Source organism: Tyto alba, unplaced genomic scaffold (assembly GCF_018691265.1).
Source record: "Tyto alba isolate M040663 unplaced genomic scaffold, T.alba_DEE_v4.0 Super-Scaffold_2, whole genome shotgun sequence".
Lineage (NCBI taxonomy): Eukaryota > Metazoa > Chordata > Aves > Strigiformes > Tytonidae > Tyto > Tyto alba.
In genome coordinates this window covers 62,970,280-62,990,105 of record NW_024881282.1, presented here as the reverse complement: position 1 = coordinate 62,990,105, position 19,826 = coordinate 62,970,280, and the positions used below count along the sequence as shown (strand labels likewise).

The 19,826-nt window shown below is 39.4% G+C and overlaps 1 protein-coding gene across 4 annotated transcripts in view; it reads right to left on the bottom strand.

The window, feature by feature from the left end:
* Positions 1-521: 521 nt before the first annotated feature.
* Positions 522-19,826, bottom strand: part of MET (MET proto-oncogene, receptor tyrosine kinase) — a 92,452-nt gene continuing 73,147 nt past the window's right edge. For 3 of the 4 annotated variants that reach the window (XM_032998783.2, XM_042793123.1, XM_032998781.2), the window contains exons 12-21: positions 18,386-18,532; positions 16,209-16,365; positions 15,258-15,398; positions 12,598-12,828; positions 10,116-10,196; positions 9,317-9,498; positions 7,635-7,744; positions 4,919-5,084; positions 3,880-4,016; positions 1,591-3,728 (exon numbers count right to left, since the gene is read on the bottom strand). In XM_032998783.2, coding sequence (XP_032854674.2) covers positions 3,518-3,728; positions 3,880-4,016; positions 4,919-5,084; positions 7,635-7,744; positions 9,317-9,498; positions 10,116-10,196; positions 12,598-12,828; positions 15,258-15,398; positions 16,209-16,365; positions 18,386-18,532 — 1,563 coding nt within the window. In that variant the 3' untranslated portion in view covers positions 1,591-3,517. Of the gene's footprint in view, positions 1,273-1,590; positions 3,729-3,879; positions 4,017-4,918; positions 5,085-7,634; positions 7,745-9,316; positions 9,499-10,115; positions 10,197-12,597; positions 12,829-15,257; positions 15,399-16,208; positions 16,366-18,385; positions 18,533-19,826 lie in introns of those variants that run through there. The other variant, XM_042793124.1, reaches the window with a different exon arrangement.

Genomic DNA, 19,826 nt, shown 5'->3' with positions numbered 1-19,826 from the left:
AGTGAAAGCCAGCTGAAGGTTGGCTGCAGTGTGTACCTGGAATAAACAAAGTGACTGGGATAAGACTGAGCATGGGAAGCTTGTGATTCTGTTGACCCTTTCAAAAATGCAATATATACCATCCCTTAGAAATCATGAGAAGTAATCAGAGGAATGTGTTACAAATCTGGTATTTAAGTTCAGACCATCATTTGGCTGTGTGTTCTGCTGGTTTAGATTAAAGATTCTGGTATTAATAGTGGACTGTGGTAAAACCTTGGACATTTTTTACTGACTTTTCATGGAAATCTGAAAATGTAGTGGAAAATAAATTAGATACAAGTATTTTGAATAAAAAATGTCAGACCTTTTTTCTGGGTTGGGCTTATGACACAACAGAATGTTTTCATCCGTAGCTGCTATTTTTAATGCCTTTTTTCCCCAAAATACACTTTGAGTTGAAAATGAGCATATAGGTTTTCTGTTAAGAATTAAATGTGTTTTGATGTTGGTTTGCTTGACATTTTGAAATTACAGCAGCATATAAATGCCATTTTTAATGAGCTGAGACTTCGTGTGTTAAAATATTTCTGAGTAAGTTAAGATGTCCCCCTGAGGTGAGCTGCTGGAGAAACAATCTTGTGGTGTTGTCTGGCGTACGAGTGGCACAGGACACGGCACGTTGCAGTGTTTGTGGGGTTCCCGCTTCAAATACACTTCACAGAAGTGAACTTGTGAATTCAATGGGAAGCATCTAATATAACTGGGAGGAAATGTGTGGGAGAAGAGTGGGGCCGGCTCCTGTTCCCCCGGAAGAACCGAGACCCCTGGGGACTGCAATGCCTTCTCTTTTTTGGGTGTCAGATACAAAGCACCTTGCAGAGATGAAACGTGTGGTGGCTGACCGTGAAGGACGTAGGTTCAGGTGCTTGAAGTTTCTTGTGGATCATGACTGATGAGGGAGCTTGGATGCTAAATGCGAGTGCTGGCATCCTTGTTGGGCCAAGCAGGTACTCTTTATGATGATGCCTCAATTCTGAGCTTCAAATGTCACCCCCAACTCTGCGCGTGAAGAGTTTCAAGGCTCTGCATGGGTGCAGCCCGTGGTTAGGCAGGAGACTTCCTCTTCAAACAGACTATGCCATAGTTGTTCAAGACAAATGTTCTGCACCTTTCTCTGATCTGTTAATGGGTAGGAGGCTGATGAACTGTGAGATTGACTTATTGGTGCGCTCTCTGTGTTTTTATGTTCCTGAGCTGTTTCCTCCCTCTAGCACGGTTCCACAGGTTGCTCTTCCCATGTTAGAAAAAGCATACAGACTTTTATCAGCTTAACAGTCAAATGTTAACAGTAGTTACAGCACTCAGAGCATAAAGTATTACAATAATTAACTTTAATAACATGTTTATTAGGTCATAACAACAACTATAAACATAAGTACCATTCAGCTCTTCGCAGATATATGAACTTACTAACATCAAATCTTTACCAGAATCACGTATTCTTACAGGTGTCCCAGACACAACATTAACTTTATTAAGCAAAAGTTCATAAATAGTAAAAACGTCCTCTGTTTTACATTGCAGCGTTCCTCAAGCATGTATGTACAAGTTTGGAGTATCTTCTCCAAATCTATGTGTCATAAACTTCCTTAGCTGTTTTAACAACCATAGAGATGATTTTTTTTTTTTTTTGCCTGCAGCAAAGCCTTTTGTCCTTGAGCAATCTACAATTAGTATTGCTCTCAGCAGACATGAAAGTTTGTTTCTGAAATGAAAGTGGTGATGAAACACAATGCAATATTATCTGCTCATGGTTTGCCTACACACTCTGCCCTCATTATAAATCTTTCATTTATAACACTGTCTCCCAAGAACAATGTATCTCCCTTATATCAGTTCTTTATCTGCACTACCTCTCTTTGAAGATCTTAAAATGGTTGGCTTGCAGCAATGGAGATATTATTCTTAGGGTGGAGTGTGTTTACAGTCAGTTCTTTTCATTTTTAATATTTACACAGTATTTTTTTAAGGTTGCTACAATTTATGAATTGTTGACGTACATTTTCTGAAATGTTCACAGTGCAGTATTTTGTGGCCTAACCAAACTTTGTAAATGTCATTAAAAATAAACTTTTTTTTTTAAATATAAAAATAGAATACTTTATGTGTTTACACCAACAAACCCAGTTCTATCCTATACTAAACAAGCTATACAGTAGTATGCACAGAATTCCACAGGAACAGAAATTACATGTGATGCTTGCCCTAAAGCTATAGTACTCTTCCCTAATGAATGAAAGTTTTATTTACTATCTCTTTTCAAAACTGTTTCTCTGGTCGTAATTTAGAAATAAAAGTAGGTATCATAATTCACTGGGTTGTGTGATCCAAGAAGAGGCTAGGGGGGCCTAAAGCTGCATCTTATTTTGATCAGTCTTCTCAGCTCTTCCAGGCTGGCACAAAGAAGTTCTCCACATTCCTGCTGTGACAGTGTCTTTTTATGTCAGGGCTGGCTGCTACGCCTCTGCTCTTTACTCACCTTTGGCGGCAGCTCCACCCAAGGGTAGGTGGCAGAGCTTCAGCTACTTGCTGTGTGACTCACCAGACAGCAGCTCCATAAGGTTGCCAGCCTGCCTGTCTCCTCTTCCTCTCTAGAATAATGCCGCCCATATTACTACATCCCAGGGATTAGCCTGGCATTTAATATGAATGCCTTCAGGTTTTTATTCTCAGAGAGCGGTTAATTCTTTATTGAAAGGAATAGAGGCTTTGTATTTTTCAGCGAGAGATCTGTCGATACAGGCTGACTCAAAGAAGTGGTTGAACATTGAAATAAAGTTGACACTAGGAATGCTTTAAGTTAGATGATTTTCCCTTCATTTTATGTACCATCTGACTACACCAGAGGCCTGGCAAGGCTGACGTACTTATTTTACTGCACACCATTTTCTGATGTTGATTTCTGTTAAGTCATTTATCGTGAGGCTGACTCTCTTGGCTGCCTATGTTCTAAGAAACCTTGTTGTAGTAGTGCAAAAATCCAAAGTTTGGACTGTGCGGGAAGAAATTACATTTTAAACTCTTGTAACTCTCATTGTTTGTCTTAGCCTTTTGTGTGAAAACCATTTCTGCACTGCTCATTATCCTAAAGTACATGCAACAGTAATAGTCCATACAGCCGTACTGATTGGTATTCTACTTTCTCCTTCATGGTATTTAAGATGAATCTTTGTTCTTGGGTCTGAGCACACATTAATGAGACCTAGTGGGAACTAGCTCTGGATGGTAGCACACAACGTTTCCATTTGGTAAATTGATGCAGTTGTCCAAATACTTGGAAATTACTCTGATGGTTTATAGAATTCCATAGTCTTAATATGATAACATGTCCTTGTACTAGTGCAACTTGGGCAACAACATAAACATGTGCAACAGTGTTCTCACAAAGACCGAGCAGTAAAAACTAGTGGACAAAATGTTTTGCTTTTTGTTCATACAACTAAGAATGGATTTTCCTCTATTTCAAACATACCCGTCATGTGTCAGTATCCATGTCTGTGTTGTCTTGTGATGATAAAAGAGAAGGATAGGGAGCAATGCACTTCACATTGACATAAGTAGCATTGACATGAACGTAGTGTTCCCCAATAAAAGTGGAGAAGATTGTTGATATTTTTGAAACGAGTTCAGAAAATGCTGGACGCATCTCAGGTTTTGGATGCCAGCACTTCAGCATGACTTCATACCTGCCATTCAAATAAAAGAAGTGTTCAATTATGAAATGACGTAAAAAAGGAAAAAAAAAAAAAAACCACAACCTTTTTCCTCCCACAGTCTCACTTACTAAATAGCAGAATCTGCAGCATTTGCAAAAGGCTTTGCAAACTATTTACTTACAGTGGGTCAGGGCAGTATTCAGGTTGTAGCAGCCTTCTTCCTTGTAATAAGTAAACAGTTATATCAAAAGAATTTACATCAGGATAAGGTGGTGCCCCTCTTGTCATAAGTTCCCATAACAACACACCAAAGGACCACTAAGAAAACAAAGAAACAAATAATAAGTTATAGGGTTGGAGGGAGGGCTTTACATTCCAGTTTTAGAAGATGGTCTGACAGATTTAAGCATTCAAATGGATGGATTTTCCCTTTGAAAGTTATTTTACTGCATTCAGCTTTCTTTTAAGTGGGCTAATAAATGCTGTAGGGACTTGAGGAGCCACTTAAATTAGAGCCAGAGAAACTCAACTAAGTAAATGAAAGAAAATAAAAGCCTATAGGCCTGCTACTTAGCTGGTATAAATTGGCAGACCTCTTCTGAGGTTAATGGAGCTCTGCCAATTTACATGGGCTGATAATCTGACTAACCGTGTGTAAATACATACTGAAGAGAATATACATGGTGAAAATTCTATGCATCACAGGTTAATTTGAATCTGGATTGAAAGGAGACCTAAAATACAAACTGATCCAGCCAACTAATGACTTCATCTTACATTTTTTTCTTCATAAATGGCCAGGTAATACTTGAGATTGTTGTAGGCAGTCAGTAAGTATTTATAAAGCAAATAAAGTCTTTTTGAGAACTATTACATTTTATGAGTCGCAAAGTTAACCTGTTTTGTCAAGCTTTCCAGAGCCCCTTCTACAGCAGGGTTCAAGTCCAACTTGACTTCTTGGAATGTCCTTAGTTTCCTTTGGAGAGGGATTAAACTCCTAATTCTTTCCTGAGCAGTAACAGATAACCAGGTCAACAACTTGTTGCTTTGTGACTGGGATAAATACTCTTTCTGGATGTAGAAACTGTCTCTTATGTGAACTAAAGTTAGATTCAAATATAAGTTTTGGTTTGGAGTTAGTCCATTCATTAAATACTAGAGAGATGTCTCAGGTAATATAAGATAAATTAGTAAGTGATACAAATATGTTTGTACATTACCACATCTGACTTTGTTGTGAACTTCTGAGTTTGTAAACTTTCTAAAGCCATCCATTTCACTGGCAGTTTAGCTCCTGTTTTATTGTGCACACTGTAGTATTCTTTATCATAGACATCTCTAGCAAGACCGAAATCAGCAACCTTGACAGTGAATTTTTCATCCAACCTAGAGAAATGACAAAAAGTATTATCTGCAACTGAGCAGGCAAGATTTACAGTGATGGTGGATTATAATGAGTGACTTGCATTTTTGAGACCGTGACTTTGGAAGGCAGTACTTAATCTTGGATCTATTAACTAATGTAACAGTGAAACAAGGAGTGCAGCAAAGTATATTTGACACCCATTTAACGCAGAGAATGAACTTAGGAAATTACTAATATTGTTTTGATAATATAATTTGAATTACACTTCTTCTAAAACAATTACTCTGTATAAAAAGATTTTTTTCTAATAGCCTATACATCCTGATTGAGTGCTACATCATTTCTTCCACAGCTGTTTCTTCTGTTTTCTTCTTTCTGTTTTCTTCTTAGAAACCTCTCATTTTTATTTCCAAGTCAAGGCATCACCTTTCCTATTCACTCCCAGTTTTGGTAAGAAAGGACCCATCATTACCTCAGTGACTGCCTGTATATAATAGTGTAGTCCTATAAGTAAGGATGTGTTTGGTGTCTGTACTGGGAAAGAATGGTGGCATAAGGATAGTTCTGCTGGGGTTACACCTCAGCCATACCAGAAGATTTCTCTAGCTTTGCTCCTCCTAGGCTTGGTGTTTGTCCTAATAAGCAGTATCATTGTCAGAAAACAGATAGAGCATGGGTGTTGGGATGCTTAAGCCTATCCTTTATTTTATGTGTAGGCCTAGCCACAGCAAACACTTGCTTTCGGGCTTCTGTAGAGAATCACACAATCAGAGAATGGGTGATGTTGGAAGGGACCTCTGGAGATCATCTGGTTCACCACCACCTCCCCTGCTCAAAGCAAGGTCAGCTACTGCAGGTTGCCCAAGACCATGACCTGTTGGGCTGGGTTTTGAGTATCTGCAAGGATGGAGACTCCACAACCTCTCCGGACAACCCATGCTAGCGTTCAGTCATACTTACAATAAAAGCATTTCTTCCTATGTTTATATTCAATTTTCTCTATTTCAATTTGTGCCCACTGCCTCTTGGCCTGTCCCTGGGAACCACTAAGAAGAACCTGGCTTCATCTTCTTTACTCCACCATACCAGCTGTTTATACACATGGCTAAGATCCCCCGGAGCCTTCTCCAGGCTAAACAATCACGTCTCTCTCAGCCTCTACATGTGGAATTTCCCTGTCTTGAATTGATAAGGTTTCTGTCTGGACAACTCTCTGGTCTGTTGAAGTCCCTCTGAATGTCTGAATGGCACGCAACCATCTTCTATATTTACTGATGTAATAACTAAACCAATACCAATGAAGGGAGTATGAGGGGACTTTGATGGGTTAACAGGGGACATTTTATGCCACAGCAGCTTCCCACACCTCTTCCAGGATAGTGGAAGAGAGTCCAGAGTCCCCAGGGAGCGCATTTGCATCCTGGCTCCCCTTCTGACAGACATCGCCATCACTGTGGCAGGGGCTGTGCTTCTGAGTGCTGGATTGCACATGGCCACACATCCTTCTCTCACGTGGCAGCAGCTCTCCAGGCTATGAAGTGCTGAGCCATGTAGAAGCACAAAAGCAGCCATTCAGTTGGCAGTGTGAGACGTCCTCATAGCTGTTCCCTCCTCACTCAAGGAAGAGACAGTAGGCCAGAGGGAATGTCCTGTTGCCACTATTTGGACTTTGATTAGATGAACCAGGACTTTTATCCAGTAACCCAATTCCTTTCTTCTTAGGAAACCTGAAAATCATGTTGCTTGTGGCTTTTTTCCTCCCTTAAAAATAGCAGCTGTAAGAAAATGTTCTTTTTCAGAGGCTGTTCAGCTGCATGAGCGTGTACCCTTTGAAAAAAGAATACGACATCTGATGTCACAGGTGAATAACCTTTTTGCACCCAGAGTTCCAGATTATGATGTGTTAAACTCTAACATTTAATCCCGTACCTCATTAATTCACAACATAGGTGATGAGTCAGCATAATAGTATCAGCAACTCCTGTATCAGTTAGTCTTTGTGTGAACTGAACTGTCTGGCTACCCAGACAGCAGAAAGATTCTTTGCATGCTCTGATTTTTTAATGCTAGTTTGTGTGCACAATTGAGCAAAAGTAAGCTCATGCTCGTGTAATGAAAGATTACTGTCAAGAGGTCTCACTGGTGTTTCTTTGTGTTCCTGTTTTTCTCACAAAGTTCCCCTGTGTTTCTCTCCCTCCTGCTAGGTGCGGCAGCAGAGACATGCTGCTTCTGAAGAGGCTGGGTGGAAGCACAGCAAGTTGAGACAATAGCAGTTTAACTTCCCTTAGGAGATGCCTTTTAAGCTTTCTAACCAATGATTTTGAGAGGCTACAATTTCACCTCAGCTTTTCTTATTTCCCACACTCAAAAAAAGCTTATGTGTAAGAAGTGAGCCCTTAGCAAGCCGAGTAGCTCATCAGTATGCAAGACAAACATCAGTATAATTATGGAGCAATGAAAAAACCACTCTATTTTGACTAAAAAAGCAGAACCCCGGAAACTTTAATTTATCTCATTGCCTTACACAGAAGAGTGTGATAACATGGTTGGAATGAGATGTTTGTACTTACATACAGTTTCTTGCTGCCAGGTCTCTATGGACAAACTTTTTGCTTGCAAGGTATTTCATTCCTTTTGCGACCTGAAGGCCAAATCCAATTAAATCTTTTACTGTTGGGTTCTGTAAAATACAAACATTTGTGATACAGTGAATGCAGAAGCCCAAGAAGCAGACTGTTTTTTTGCTGTGACTCTCAGTTTTTGACACACCTATCTTGCCACCAGAATCATCAAGACAGGTTGGTGCTTGTAAAACTGTTGTAAGTTTAGGTTAAGTTCTTACCTCCAGTGAGGAAACATGCTTTAAGAAATAAAAAAAGCTGACAGCCTCCAGAAGGGTGGAGTTTGCAGCATAAGCAGCATGACCTGGGCTGGAAAGTGGAACAGTATGCTGAATCCTCAGCATCACAGCTGATACACAAAATTCACATTTGTGAACTCAGAGTAATACCATGTAATTCAGTAGAAGGTGCTAACTGTGAACTTGGAGCTCATCAGCTGGAAATGACCAAGAAAGGAGAGAGTCCTATTTGGGGCAAAATAAGTGCAAGCTATCATCACTATGATATGCCATGGAAAAGGCAAAAGAGTCCTTAGCAGTTACAGAAGGCATATTTTCTGCAAAAATTGGTAACTCTTTCTGCTGATCTACAAGGTGAGACCTTACTGAAAATGTTAAATACCAAATAGGTATAAACATAAATCTGTAATTCTTTTATCCAACAACATGGCTTTTTATGAAATAGTAAGGTCCCACAGATTTTTGTGTTGTTGACATTGGTCCACATAATTTTTTTCCATGGAACAATGCTGCTCAACTGTTGTCATTATTCTATTTATTTCAGGAAGGATCATGGCACTATTCACAGACAAGGGCCCCGCTGCTTCTAGAATGAAAGAAGCTCAAAAGGGAAGAGGTTCCTACCTCAGAAAACTTAACTCTTCCAACAATTTGTCAAGATGAATTTTTTTTTTTTTTTTAAATTGTACTGGCTATTGTTGATTGTCATAGAGGCAGGGGCAAAATCCTATTGGCTCAGAAGTAGCTTTATATTGTCCTAGCACTGTGAAATGGGTGAAACATTCAGTATAAAGTGGGCTTATACTACCTGAGGCAAGACCTCATACTTGAGAGAAAGCAGTGAGGCATATTTGAGAAATCTACAGTCTTTCAATGGAAATGGGGAAAATCTGTGATAGTACTCACAGTTTGTATAACAATTGCTGTTTTTCTTTCTTAAGAAGAAAAAAATATTGATAATAATGGGACTGTAACACTAGCTGGACATGAAAATCCCTTACCTAGGAGTTGGAAGAGCAGATGGTGATGACTGGCACAGCTGTGCTGAAGTCAACAGAGATATGCCAGTTTAAACCAGCAGATGGTTGGGCCCCTTGACTTAGACCTCATAAACACATTTGTTTATAAAGAGGCTTATGAATGGGAAATGAGAAATACTTATTGCTGATAATTTCTGGGAAACATTCTAGAGAGGAATTTGAGGGGGAAGGGAAGGAGTGGCAGCACTGTGGCTGGGCTCGGTGCCAGCCTAAGCAAGTGCTAAAGGTTAAGGTGTAGTAACAGCAGCAAGTTAGAGACGTAATGTAATTATCAGAGCTTATAACCTGTGGTGTTGGAGCAGGGCGTGGCTAGACTTGCATTACTGTTTGGTAGACCTCACCATGTACTTACATGAGTCTCATTCCTAATGAAGTTTCGAAGATCTCCATGCTTCATGTATGGAAGAACGACTAAGGGGGATCCTTCATTGGGCAAACAGATTCCCAGAAGCGACAGAACATTGGGATGAGTGAAATCTTTCATGATTATTCCTTCCTTCAGAAACTGAGCTACTTCTTCCAGGTCTGTAATCCCTGGGAAATCCAGTAATAAAATGAGTTAATTAAAAGATACCCAAACAAACTACAGTTCATTTCTGTGCAGCATGTCATTGCACAACAAAGTGATAATGAGAAACTACAAACATCCTCCCCACCTCCCACATTACAACTAGGTTATGTGCATCCATTTTCTTACAATGACCAAATACAGTTTGATGGTGATTTTAATTCCGTTTCTCTTTTTCTTATTATGAATTATTTAGAATTGAATAACAACACTCAAGTAAAGCCTTTAATAAATGTTGTTATAGTCTCTTCTGGTTCTTCCAGCACTTTTGCCCACTCTTTAGCAATTTAACTTCCAAACCCAAATCTTCAGTAGACAGTAGAATAAAAAATGACACTGATTTTCCTCATTTTCCTGTGTTCTTTTCTTTGTAGAGGAAATATTTGGGCATTTCATTTGATGTACAAACATATACCAATGCCCTGTGGTAATCTGAAGTCATTGGAATTGCTCCAGAGATAAATCTGATCCAGCTGCAACTAAGAATCTTTATTTGTGAAAGTATGCTTCACTATAATTAATTAGTTTACCCTGGTTATCTTTAGAATTATGGTAATGTCTCACTATTAAATATGTAACTCACTATTCAGTGACTTCACAGCACAATGAATTTTCCTGCCATCGTTATCCAGCAATGTCCCATGGTACACACACCCAAAATGTCCTGTGTAAAAAATGAGCAACATTAGCTTTAATATGGAAAACTAGCTTTCTAGTGTTCTCCACTGGGTAGCAATTATGCTTTAAGAAAGTGATCACACTCAGTTACTGTCCAATTCCCAACACTCGTAATGTATACTTCATAACTAACACATAAAACTACCATTACATAAAACCATCATTACATAAAATGAAAACTCTATTTGCAACATAATTGATATTTCTTGACCTGGATGGAAAGTATAAGTAACAACAAGGCTGGCACCACAACTGCTTCATGGTCTTGGAATGACTATGCACACAAAAACCGTATCAGCCCATTCCCACCATACTCTCCTGTGAGATCTGTGTCAAAGGAGAGCGCTGAAAGGCACAAGGGCTCTATTAGGAGCTGACACGACCACTGGATTGGTGGTTCCCAGCGGTCTGCAAGCCCGTGCTAAGTGGTCCACTGGATTGCACAGCCTTGATGCATCTTCAGTGGAAAGTTGCATACGGAGGGTCACGGTGGGCTTACAGTCTCTGAGGTCTTGCTATTCAATGAAAAATGGTGAGCGTTAGAAGTGGTGTGTTGGCCATGAACGGTTTGGGAGTTGCTCTACTGATCACAGGCAGACCACATCAGTCGGCGGCAGATTATGGTCTCTGCTATCGCCTAGTTCCGAGTGCGAAGTGTCACTAAAAGATGAGCAAAATTTGCCTTCTTTCTCACAGTCTAAGCGGTGAAATAAACTGAAAGGGGCACAGAAATCCTTCCTGATCCTGTGCTTTCCTGCCAAGCAAATAGGGTAGTCTACAGAAACCTACTGTGGGGAAACCTACTATGAGAAGTCAGGTTGACCTGTTTGGGAAACAGAACTTTGAGCTCCGGGCACGTGCATTAATTTATCCAAATCAAATTATGTACATGTAATGGTGGCTTTCCTTCACAGATGTACTATTTACTGGACACTGGTAAAACACTAGTATCTGCAGTTAGAAAGCAAAGTAGATTTTTATTGTGTGAGTTCTGCAGAGAACAAGACTATCTGATTAATTCTATTAGGTTCCAGTCATAAGCGCTGGTCAGAGCCCAATTGGCTTTGCTTTTGGCTTGGGTTAAAATTAATACAAAGTTTATTTTATAAAAACAACTAAAATCCCATCAGACCACAGATTGTTTGGAGCCTGGGCACAAATCCTAAAGCTTGGATTGGGTGTGTCTAAAATATTTTTGGGTTTGGCCCATTTCTAGTTATGGAGGAGAAAATTAAAAATGGATAATTATATTGGTGTCATTCCTGTTACTTTTCAACATTTAAAAAATGGGGAATTACTTGGACTTTTCTGAAACAAGAAAGAAAAGAAAAAGGCCCACCCTTGCTTTGGGGATGATGAAGTGTAATACATGGAAGGGAAACACACTGACTGTTTTTTTGATTTGTGGCTATTTTCCTGCAGAAGAGGCATTAGGAATATAATTTATAGCCAAATTTTTATCAGTATTCTGATACTCAGCAGGAGACCACACATGTATGATCTAAAGAAGTACTGAAAATCCAGTTTCTACTTGGGTTACTAATAGGTAACTTAATAGTACAATTTCATAAATGCCCCTAACAGAAATACTGGCTTGGGCTATGAAGGAATGAGGGAACCGGCTCATAGAGATGTAAAGGAATAAGAGTGATGAGAGAAATTCAGAAAAACTGGGGACTTGCTGTATCAGGGACAAAAATAAGGGGAAGTGAATCAGGAGCTACTCATTACTGCAGCTGGGATGAGAGAGGAATGAGGGGGAATGGCAGGCCTTTGGTGGGAGGAAACAAACAGCAAATTCCTCAGAGCTGGGAAAAACTTCTGGAGGGAAAAGAGGTGTGTGCATTTCACCTGGGACATGGGGACTTTTACTGAATGCACTAGTGACTGCAGGAGTTTTCTGCGTCGTGCATCAATTCTGCCAGCTCTCAGGCTCTGAGTTTAAGGTCGCTGATGCCCCCACCTCAGCATCCTCTGCCATTTCAGCATGTGCGTTAGGCTCATGCAATATTCTGTGGCAGCCTCGCTCCTGCGCTGCAGCCTCATGGATCAGAAGCCCTGGCTGAGCTTTTCTGTAGCCTGGGAAAAGGTGAGAGTGAGGCAGCTGAGGAGGAACCAGCAAGTCTCTTGAGTACAAAGGAGCCCTATTAATTGGCAGACTCCTTCTTCCCCCTGGTGTCTTCTCCAACGGATCAAATGCACAACCCTTCCTCTGACTTCAAAGGAGAGCCCCTTCGTTCCCCCCTTTATTTGGTGCATGGGATGCAGTGCTGTAAGAGGTGAAAAGCTTGAAAACCCTCTGCGTAGGCACCTTATTCAGAATGGTTTATAATGAATGGGTGTGCAAAAAGAATGGCAGTTTGCAAGGTAAGAGTCACAGTACCCACCTCTTCCTATTACTTCGCTGAAGTGCACGATCAGGCTGTCAGCACCAATAACCACGTGCTGCACTTCTTTGACCAGGTCGGGATTTAAGGCACTGATGTCAATGTGGACATTAGTCTGGAGAAGTGGGCTGGCTAAATCTGAGTCTCCGCTAGACAGAATTGGGGAGAGGTCAGAGTGAGGATACTGGGCAGGTCTGCACGATCCATTCTGAGACATGCTTGGAAACTGATCTGTAAGATGAATAGAAACTGTTATAATCCTTTTAGACTTCTTGAAAAATTAAGAGTTTTATTTTATTGGTAAGCAGGGCTTGATTTTATCAGTTTGGAAGTGGCTTGGCTTTGCAGAAGTTTTGGTCACAAAGGGAAAATGAAAATATGCATTGCTAAACTGCCAAAATCCAGGAAAACCGTGTCACTAGAAACTTATGCTTGTCTCAGCTCTGCTTTTATGAAAGCAAATGGCAAAACTTCCACTTTTCTGAGGGGATGGAATGAAGCCCTGTCACTTCGTGCCAAGTGGAGGTTATATCATTGCTAGTAATTGGGAGTAACAAGAGTAAAATAGAAAAATGACAGCGATATGGGAGGAAGAAGTAGTGAACAATTAAAAACATTAGACCTTTTGTTATTGTCATGTTCTAATTTGGTAGAGAACTTTACAATTCATGAAGGTTTTCAAACTGCTGGTGACTAGCTATATTTATCCAATGGTAAATATTCAACCAGGGAAATGCCTAGAGGTGATTCATATCCTGTAACTGCTGAAGATAATATAGTTGGTGCTACTCATGAAAATAACATGAACCAGCTGATTTAAAATAGCAGAAATTAAAATGTTTCAGTCAAGCAAAGAGTATTTATCTGAGAAAATTATTTTTGTCATGTTGTTCAGGTATTTTAAATTGCTTTTGTTTAAAAGATTTTTTTTGCTAGTATTTTGTGTAATAGCATCAGAGAACTAAGTATAATTTACACCTATTTCAGTCTAGAATTATTCCAGTGGAGTCAATGAGCAGAATTTAGCCCAGAGTGAAAAATAAAAAAAGGGAATAAATTTAACAATAGAAATTACCAGATATTTTATCACAAAGAGTAAAAAATGTTGTACAGACATGCTTTATATATTTTTGTATAAAACTTGGGAAATTTTCATATAGTGCTGTTATCACTGTAGGTGCTGAGAAAAACTCAGTGCTGTTCTATCTAGAAGCAAAAATACAAATTCTTACATTTACAAACCCATGTTTATGTCACCAAGGGCAAATATCTATTTAATAATCATGGTAAAATACTCCCGCCATGGCTGCAACATAATTTTTAAAGCTGCTACATGTAAATGCGCATGTTTCCTAATGTTCCTGTCATTTTATTCTTTGACAGTAATTTACATAAACATTCCTACAGGAACATTAGATGAACACACCTCCTTCTTGGGTGCGCTCTCTTGCCATGCTTTGCCAGCGCACAGTGGCCCTGGGACCACTGCAGATTTACCTTCCACCAAGGATCTTTGCATAATTTTGTCTTGTATACCACTTTCCCTTCTAACCAGTGGCACAGGCTTTCCTTTTCCTTTGGGAATCTTTCAGTCAAGAAACTTCCTGTGCGAGCTGGCAGCAGCAATTAAAGAATCATAAAGGAAGCTGAGGACAGGCCTGGCTCTCAAACAGCTCCACAGTTGGGGATTACAAAGGTAGAATAAGGGTTTGGAGTGATTTCTACTGAGTTGTAAACGGCAGCACTTGAAATAGTACAGGACTATGTCCATACTAAGACTAAAAATTATCTGTGATATCTCGAGTATTGTAATATGGTAACTCCTAATAGTTAATGACTCCTTAACGGTAATCACAGAACATGGTCTCCACAAATCTTAAAGGACATGTTCAGCCTAAATTGGTATGGTAAGTGCACCTGACTGCTCTTCTGGAGAATACTCACTCTAAAATGGTGTTATAAGGCACAAACATGTATTCAGCATAGGGTTATGCTTCCCTCATGCCCACAGGCCTGAAAATGAACAGTGTGTTTTCTGAGACTGGCATCTCAGCACACATTGACCTCCACTCAGTTTGTCACAGTTTTTACGTCCCTTTAGCTTAATTTTAAAAATCAACATCTCTGCATCATACAATGTCCCATTTTATAGCAGGGGCATGAACAGACAAAAGAATATCTGTTTATAAAACTCTGTGTCCCATCTTGGGCTGTCAGAACTGCTTTATAACGACTGTATGAAGTGATTGTGACACACTAAACCTACAGCCACTCAATGCTGTCCTTAAAATCACTTTTTTTCAGAGTGGATTTGCTCATGGTGCGGTGGACCTCATTTATGATAACACAAAATCGTTATATCCACTAGCTCCTAATAAATTGTGAGGCATACTCACAGAGAGTTTTTACTAATAGTATTTTATATATTCCTCCAACCTCAGGAAAAGTCAAAATCCTTTGCATCTCAATCTTGGGAAGCACCTGAGAAAATCAGTTCAAACAGTAATCCTGCAAACACATGAAAGTTCCAAACAATGCGGACACAGACAAGCCACATGAGAAATTGAAATTAAGATACTGAGCAAAATAGCTACTATCTGAAGGCATACGAAAACCAAGATGTAGAATATCATCTGTACAGATTCATAATAGAGGCGTACCTTCTAGAAAAGTGGATCTGTAGTCTACAGATTCGCTTGAAACCATTTCTGTTGTTGGACTTACACTCCTCGCGCTCACCAGCCTGTCCAGGTGAGGAGTGTGCACTCTGCCATCATAGCGCACTAGGTCAGTTCCCAGATCTGAAGTGGGAGGAGAAATAAATATTAGAAAACCTTCATGTTCACTGTGTTTTAATATTCATTTAGGTATTTATTTTAGATGCTCTGCTCTGCTGGGAAGAGGGTTGGGTTGTTGCTGAGGCAGACATGCGCAGGACGTGAACCTGAGATATTAAGACAGCACCAGATTTGCTGTAACTTGTGTTAAAGCCCCTCTCTTGGCCACACTGGAAAATCCAAGAGAGCTTCGAAGCCTCTGGGGCCAGCTTCATGATCTGACTATGATACTGCATCAGAACAAGACCTGGTTACATATTAGCTCCCCTCCTCCTCTCGCCTTGTGTCGTGCAGCAGTTCTGGCTGAAAGGAAACCCAGACACGGGGGCCAGAGGAGAGGCACACACTGACCGAGCTCCAGATTTGGGTGACCAGGAGACCAGGACACTGCAGCACTCTGTGTCTTGCACAACTCAGGCGCAGCCTGGAGGACTACAAGGCAACTGGAGGAAGCTGAAGTACTCGTGATTCCATGAATGTTGTTTACTCATGCCCTCTTCCAAGGCTGACTGGGGAAGAGAAGTTACTAAGTTTTCCTAATAGCTCAGAGTTCCTCCGAAATCTTTCTCCTTTAGGCACAGTGTGGCCCTTCACCCAGCTCAGGCAAAGAGCCAAGGGCCAAAATGCAACTAAACATCAGACTTGATTGTGAAACCTTGCTGACAGGTTACAACAGGGCATTGCATGGTAGTTAAGCAAAGCATGAACCGGTGTCAGTTTTTAAAATGTACAATATAATAACGGATTTATTTGATGGAATTTACTATGATGGACCTTTAATTTGTTTCTTCTTCCTTCTCCAGAGGAAAAACACCAAAAAGATAAAAATTAAAACTGATGTTGAAACAACTCCAGCAATTAGTCCCGTGAAATTCTGATCTTGCCGGATCAGCACTTTTCCAATAACTGTTGACAAAACTTCTTGCTTCCACTGAAAAAACACAAAGAAAAAAAATAGTGCAATGATTTCAAGTAAAAAGTAGATTATTAGTACTAAAGTATGAGCTGATATGTCCCGTATGTATTAAATCTTGATTTTGTGATGCTGTACTGAGATAAGACAGTGGGAGTGGAGAAACTGTTATATTGGTGTATGCGAAAGCAGATCTACATTTTTGTGATTTATTACATGCCTTCAAGAGCTCTGGTAGTGACACAGCTATGTATGTGCTACATCACACACACGGCACTCACTCATACATGCACCCCGGATAACAGGGTCCCACTGCTACCAGATGTTAATTCAAAATACTAAATTCATACTTTTACTCAAATGGTGCATGGAAGTGAACAGGCCTATGGATATGTGGGATGAGATGTAAGTTAAAAAAAATAGTCCAAATGTCTTTAATATGTGTTTTTCTGGCAGAAATATGCTGTAATATCAAACTCTTCCTCTACTGACAGCATGCCTGCATTTTAGTTCCCAAGGTCACGTGAGCCTGTCCTGTGCCAGCTTCTAGCTTGTCAACAGTTTAAAGAAACAAAACAAAACAAAAAAACAACCCCCAAAATCAACAACCAACCAAACACCAAGCAGCTAACAGGGAAAAACTGTTTTAGGTTACACAGCACTAGCTCAGTCAGTTGGAATGCATTTGGCCATCTTTTCTCTTCCTCCTGTGGAATTCATTCCTCTGGGTACTGTAATGATGGATTTGCCCGTCAAAAGAGAAAATTTTCTTCTTCGCTGGGCAGACTGCAATTTCTGAGGCTCCTTGCCAGTAAACAAGCAGAAACCTCATTTAACCCCTTTATGTTGTGTTCTTTTCTACATGTGAAATACGTGTCATGAGTATCTGTTTCTTAGAGGTTAAGGAAATACTACATAGTAGAACAGATTGAATGTAGTGCCAATCCCAGTTGCATATGTAAAAACTTGAACAGCTATAGAATGCAACATGTACACAAGTATTATATGAAACTAGGTATTTATAGGTCCAGGAATCAGACATACCAAAAGGAGAGCTGCATCTAATTTTATAGTTTGCCTGATACATCCAAGAAATTTAATTTGTACTTTTCAAAATAAATTAATATTAAAATAAATTAATAGTTACTGTCTCATTAAAGCAAATTAGTTATTACTATTTACTTAGATTGCAGTAGCACATAGGAATACCATTCATGGCCCAGGATCCTATTGAGATGAATGCCATAAAGACACAGAAAAAACAGATGGACCTGCTCCAAAGAGCTTACATAGACTTTGATCCTAATCACACTTACATGAATGGCAGAGTCTCCACTGTTTTCAGAGAATCAGAGTCCATGATCAGCAAATTTCAGTTTAAAGCTACTCCCATTCCCCTGTGATTTTCCTTTTTTTTTTATATATATTTTTAAAAAGTACAAAGATATTTAAATATTTGTGTCTTATTCTATGAATCAGTAGGTCAAAACTGTCTACAATTTAAATTTTCAGTAGCACTCAATGACTTTAGTGAGACCACCTTTAGAACAATAGTGGAACTCAAACATTTGTTCTGTCTGCATCTTACAAAAATAATTGAAAAGAAATTATAAAAAGCTGACAAAAAAATATTTCAGAAAGGATCTGATCCTCTTGACTGCAGCAGAATTTTCTGCTGAAAAAATGGGCTTGTTAGCTCCAAAGTAAACCTAGTCCAATATAGCTTCCCTTTCTCCCCCATGTTTCCTCTCGTGTTCGGATTAATAACTATAATTTTATTTCTGTTCGTAGTTTAGGTCCTCCTTTGTGCCTTAGGCTCCAGAAAGTCTCTGTAGAAACAGGTAATAACAACAATGATGATAATATTTCTTTCAAAATAGTCGGTATTATTTGAATTTCCATCCCAAGCAAACAGGGATAGAGATACCTCTGTAAACACAGGTTTAGGCTTAATTTTAAAGTTTATATGTTCAATAGTCACATTGGGAATGATAATAAAAATGGCATTAATATCTCATGAGTGGTGTAGCTGCCTCACCTCTATATTTAGCTCGCTGTTGGATTTCAGGAGATCACTGGGAACTGTACACAGAATTGACTCTGACTGCAGGAGGAGGTTTTCGCAGCTTTTATTTCCAACTTTTAGCACCTCTCCTTTAACAGCTTCTGAATCAATATAATTTCCCTTGGAAAAAAGAAATCAATTTCATATTACATAACCATCTCATAAAAGTTCAGAAGTCCTTTTATTACCTTGGAAAATGTTTTTAATGGAAAAACAACTGTGAAATAAAAGACTAATGCAAATTTACATTGCCCTGTCAATATGCACATATCAGTTCTTTTCATGTAAATGGGAGTTTGACAGACAGGCTAGAGGGGGGATGATAAAATTTACGGATAAAATCTGCTGTCACTAACACTCATGCAGCCCATACAGACTTATAAAAATGTAAATGTCTGAGGGATGAATCCTGTTGGTCCTGTTCAGGCAAACATCTGAATCCTGTTCAGATAATTTTTGCGTAATTTGCACAAGAAAGGATGCATTATGTGACCCTGTTGTTTGTACGAAACTGGCATTATATTATCCACAAACTAAAGGCTTCTCAAACATTTTGCTTTGCAAGTGGTTATTGTAGCAAGAGTGAAGCTTTCAAAAATGACCAATTAATTTATTATAATTAATAAAATATAATAAAAATGCACAAATCTGTTAAAACCTGTTAAAATCACACTCCACAGACCAAACAGGAACAAACCCTAGTAAAGATGACAGCATAAAAAGTGTAATCCCTACTCAGAAAACCTATTTTCACATCCCAGGCTTGGATGAAATACTATTCCTTCTGGAATTGTGATAGTAGTGTCCAAAGGCCAAGTTCAAGATCTTTTGTGCTCAGGAGTGCATCAATATTTAAGAAGCTGCCCTACCCCATGTACAGCCCAGCTTAAGATGAAAGAACAGGCATGTTAAGTAGGAGTAAAAAGGGAAAAGAGAGGATGGTGAGTAACACTAATACAGGTAATTTATGTGGGCTGGATCTGGGAGTTTTTCACAAGAAGGGAAGAAGGTGTCATGGCTGACACTGCTATGAGGCCTCGTATACTGGAAAGAAAACAAGAATCCCATTCTGAGGTGCAAAAAAAATCCTACTTTGCAATATGTTTTAGGTTTGCTGTAGAATCGGACTGAGTCCTGGGATAACGTTAATAAAAATACAGGAGAGCCCGTTTAATGCTCTATTTTGACTGGCAAAGACACACCCCAGGTGAGTGCTTCTAATTGCTGGCCAAAAAAGTCCATTTTGCACACTATCTTCTGTCTACCTGGAGCCATTCTATTTGGTGTTAATTACGTAAATACTGAATGGGCCATGGACAATGTGATTGACTGCTTATTGTTTATTAGTAAGGAGACTTGCTGCAGATTGTGAACCATTCATGTTCAAATATTTCTTCTGAATGATTGGAGTCTT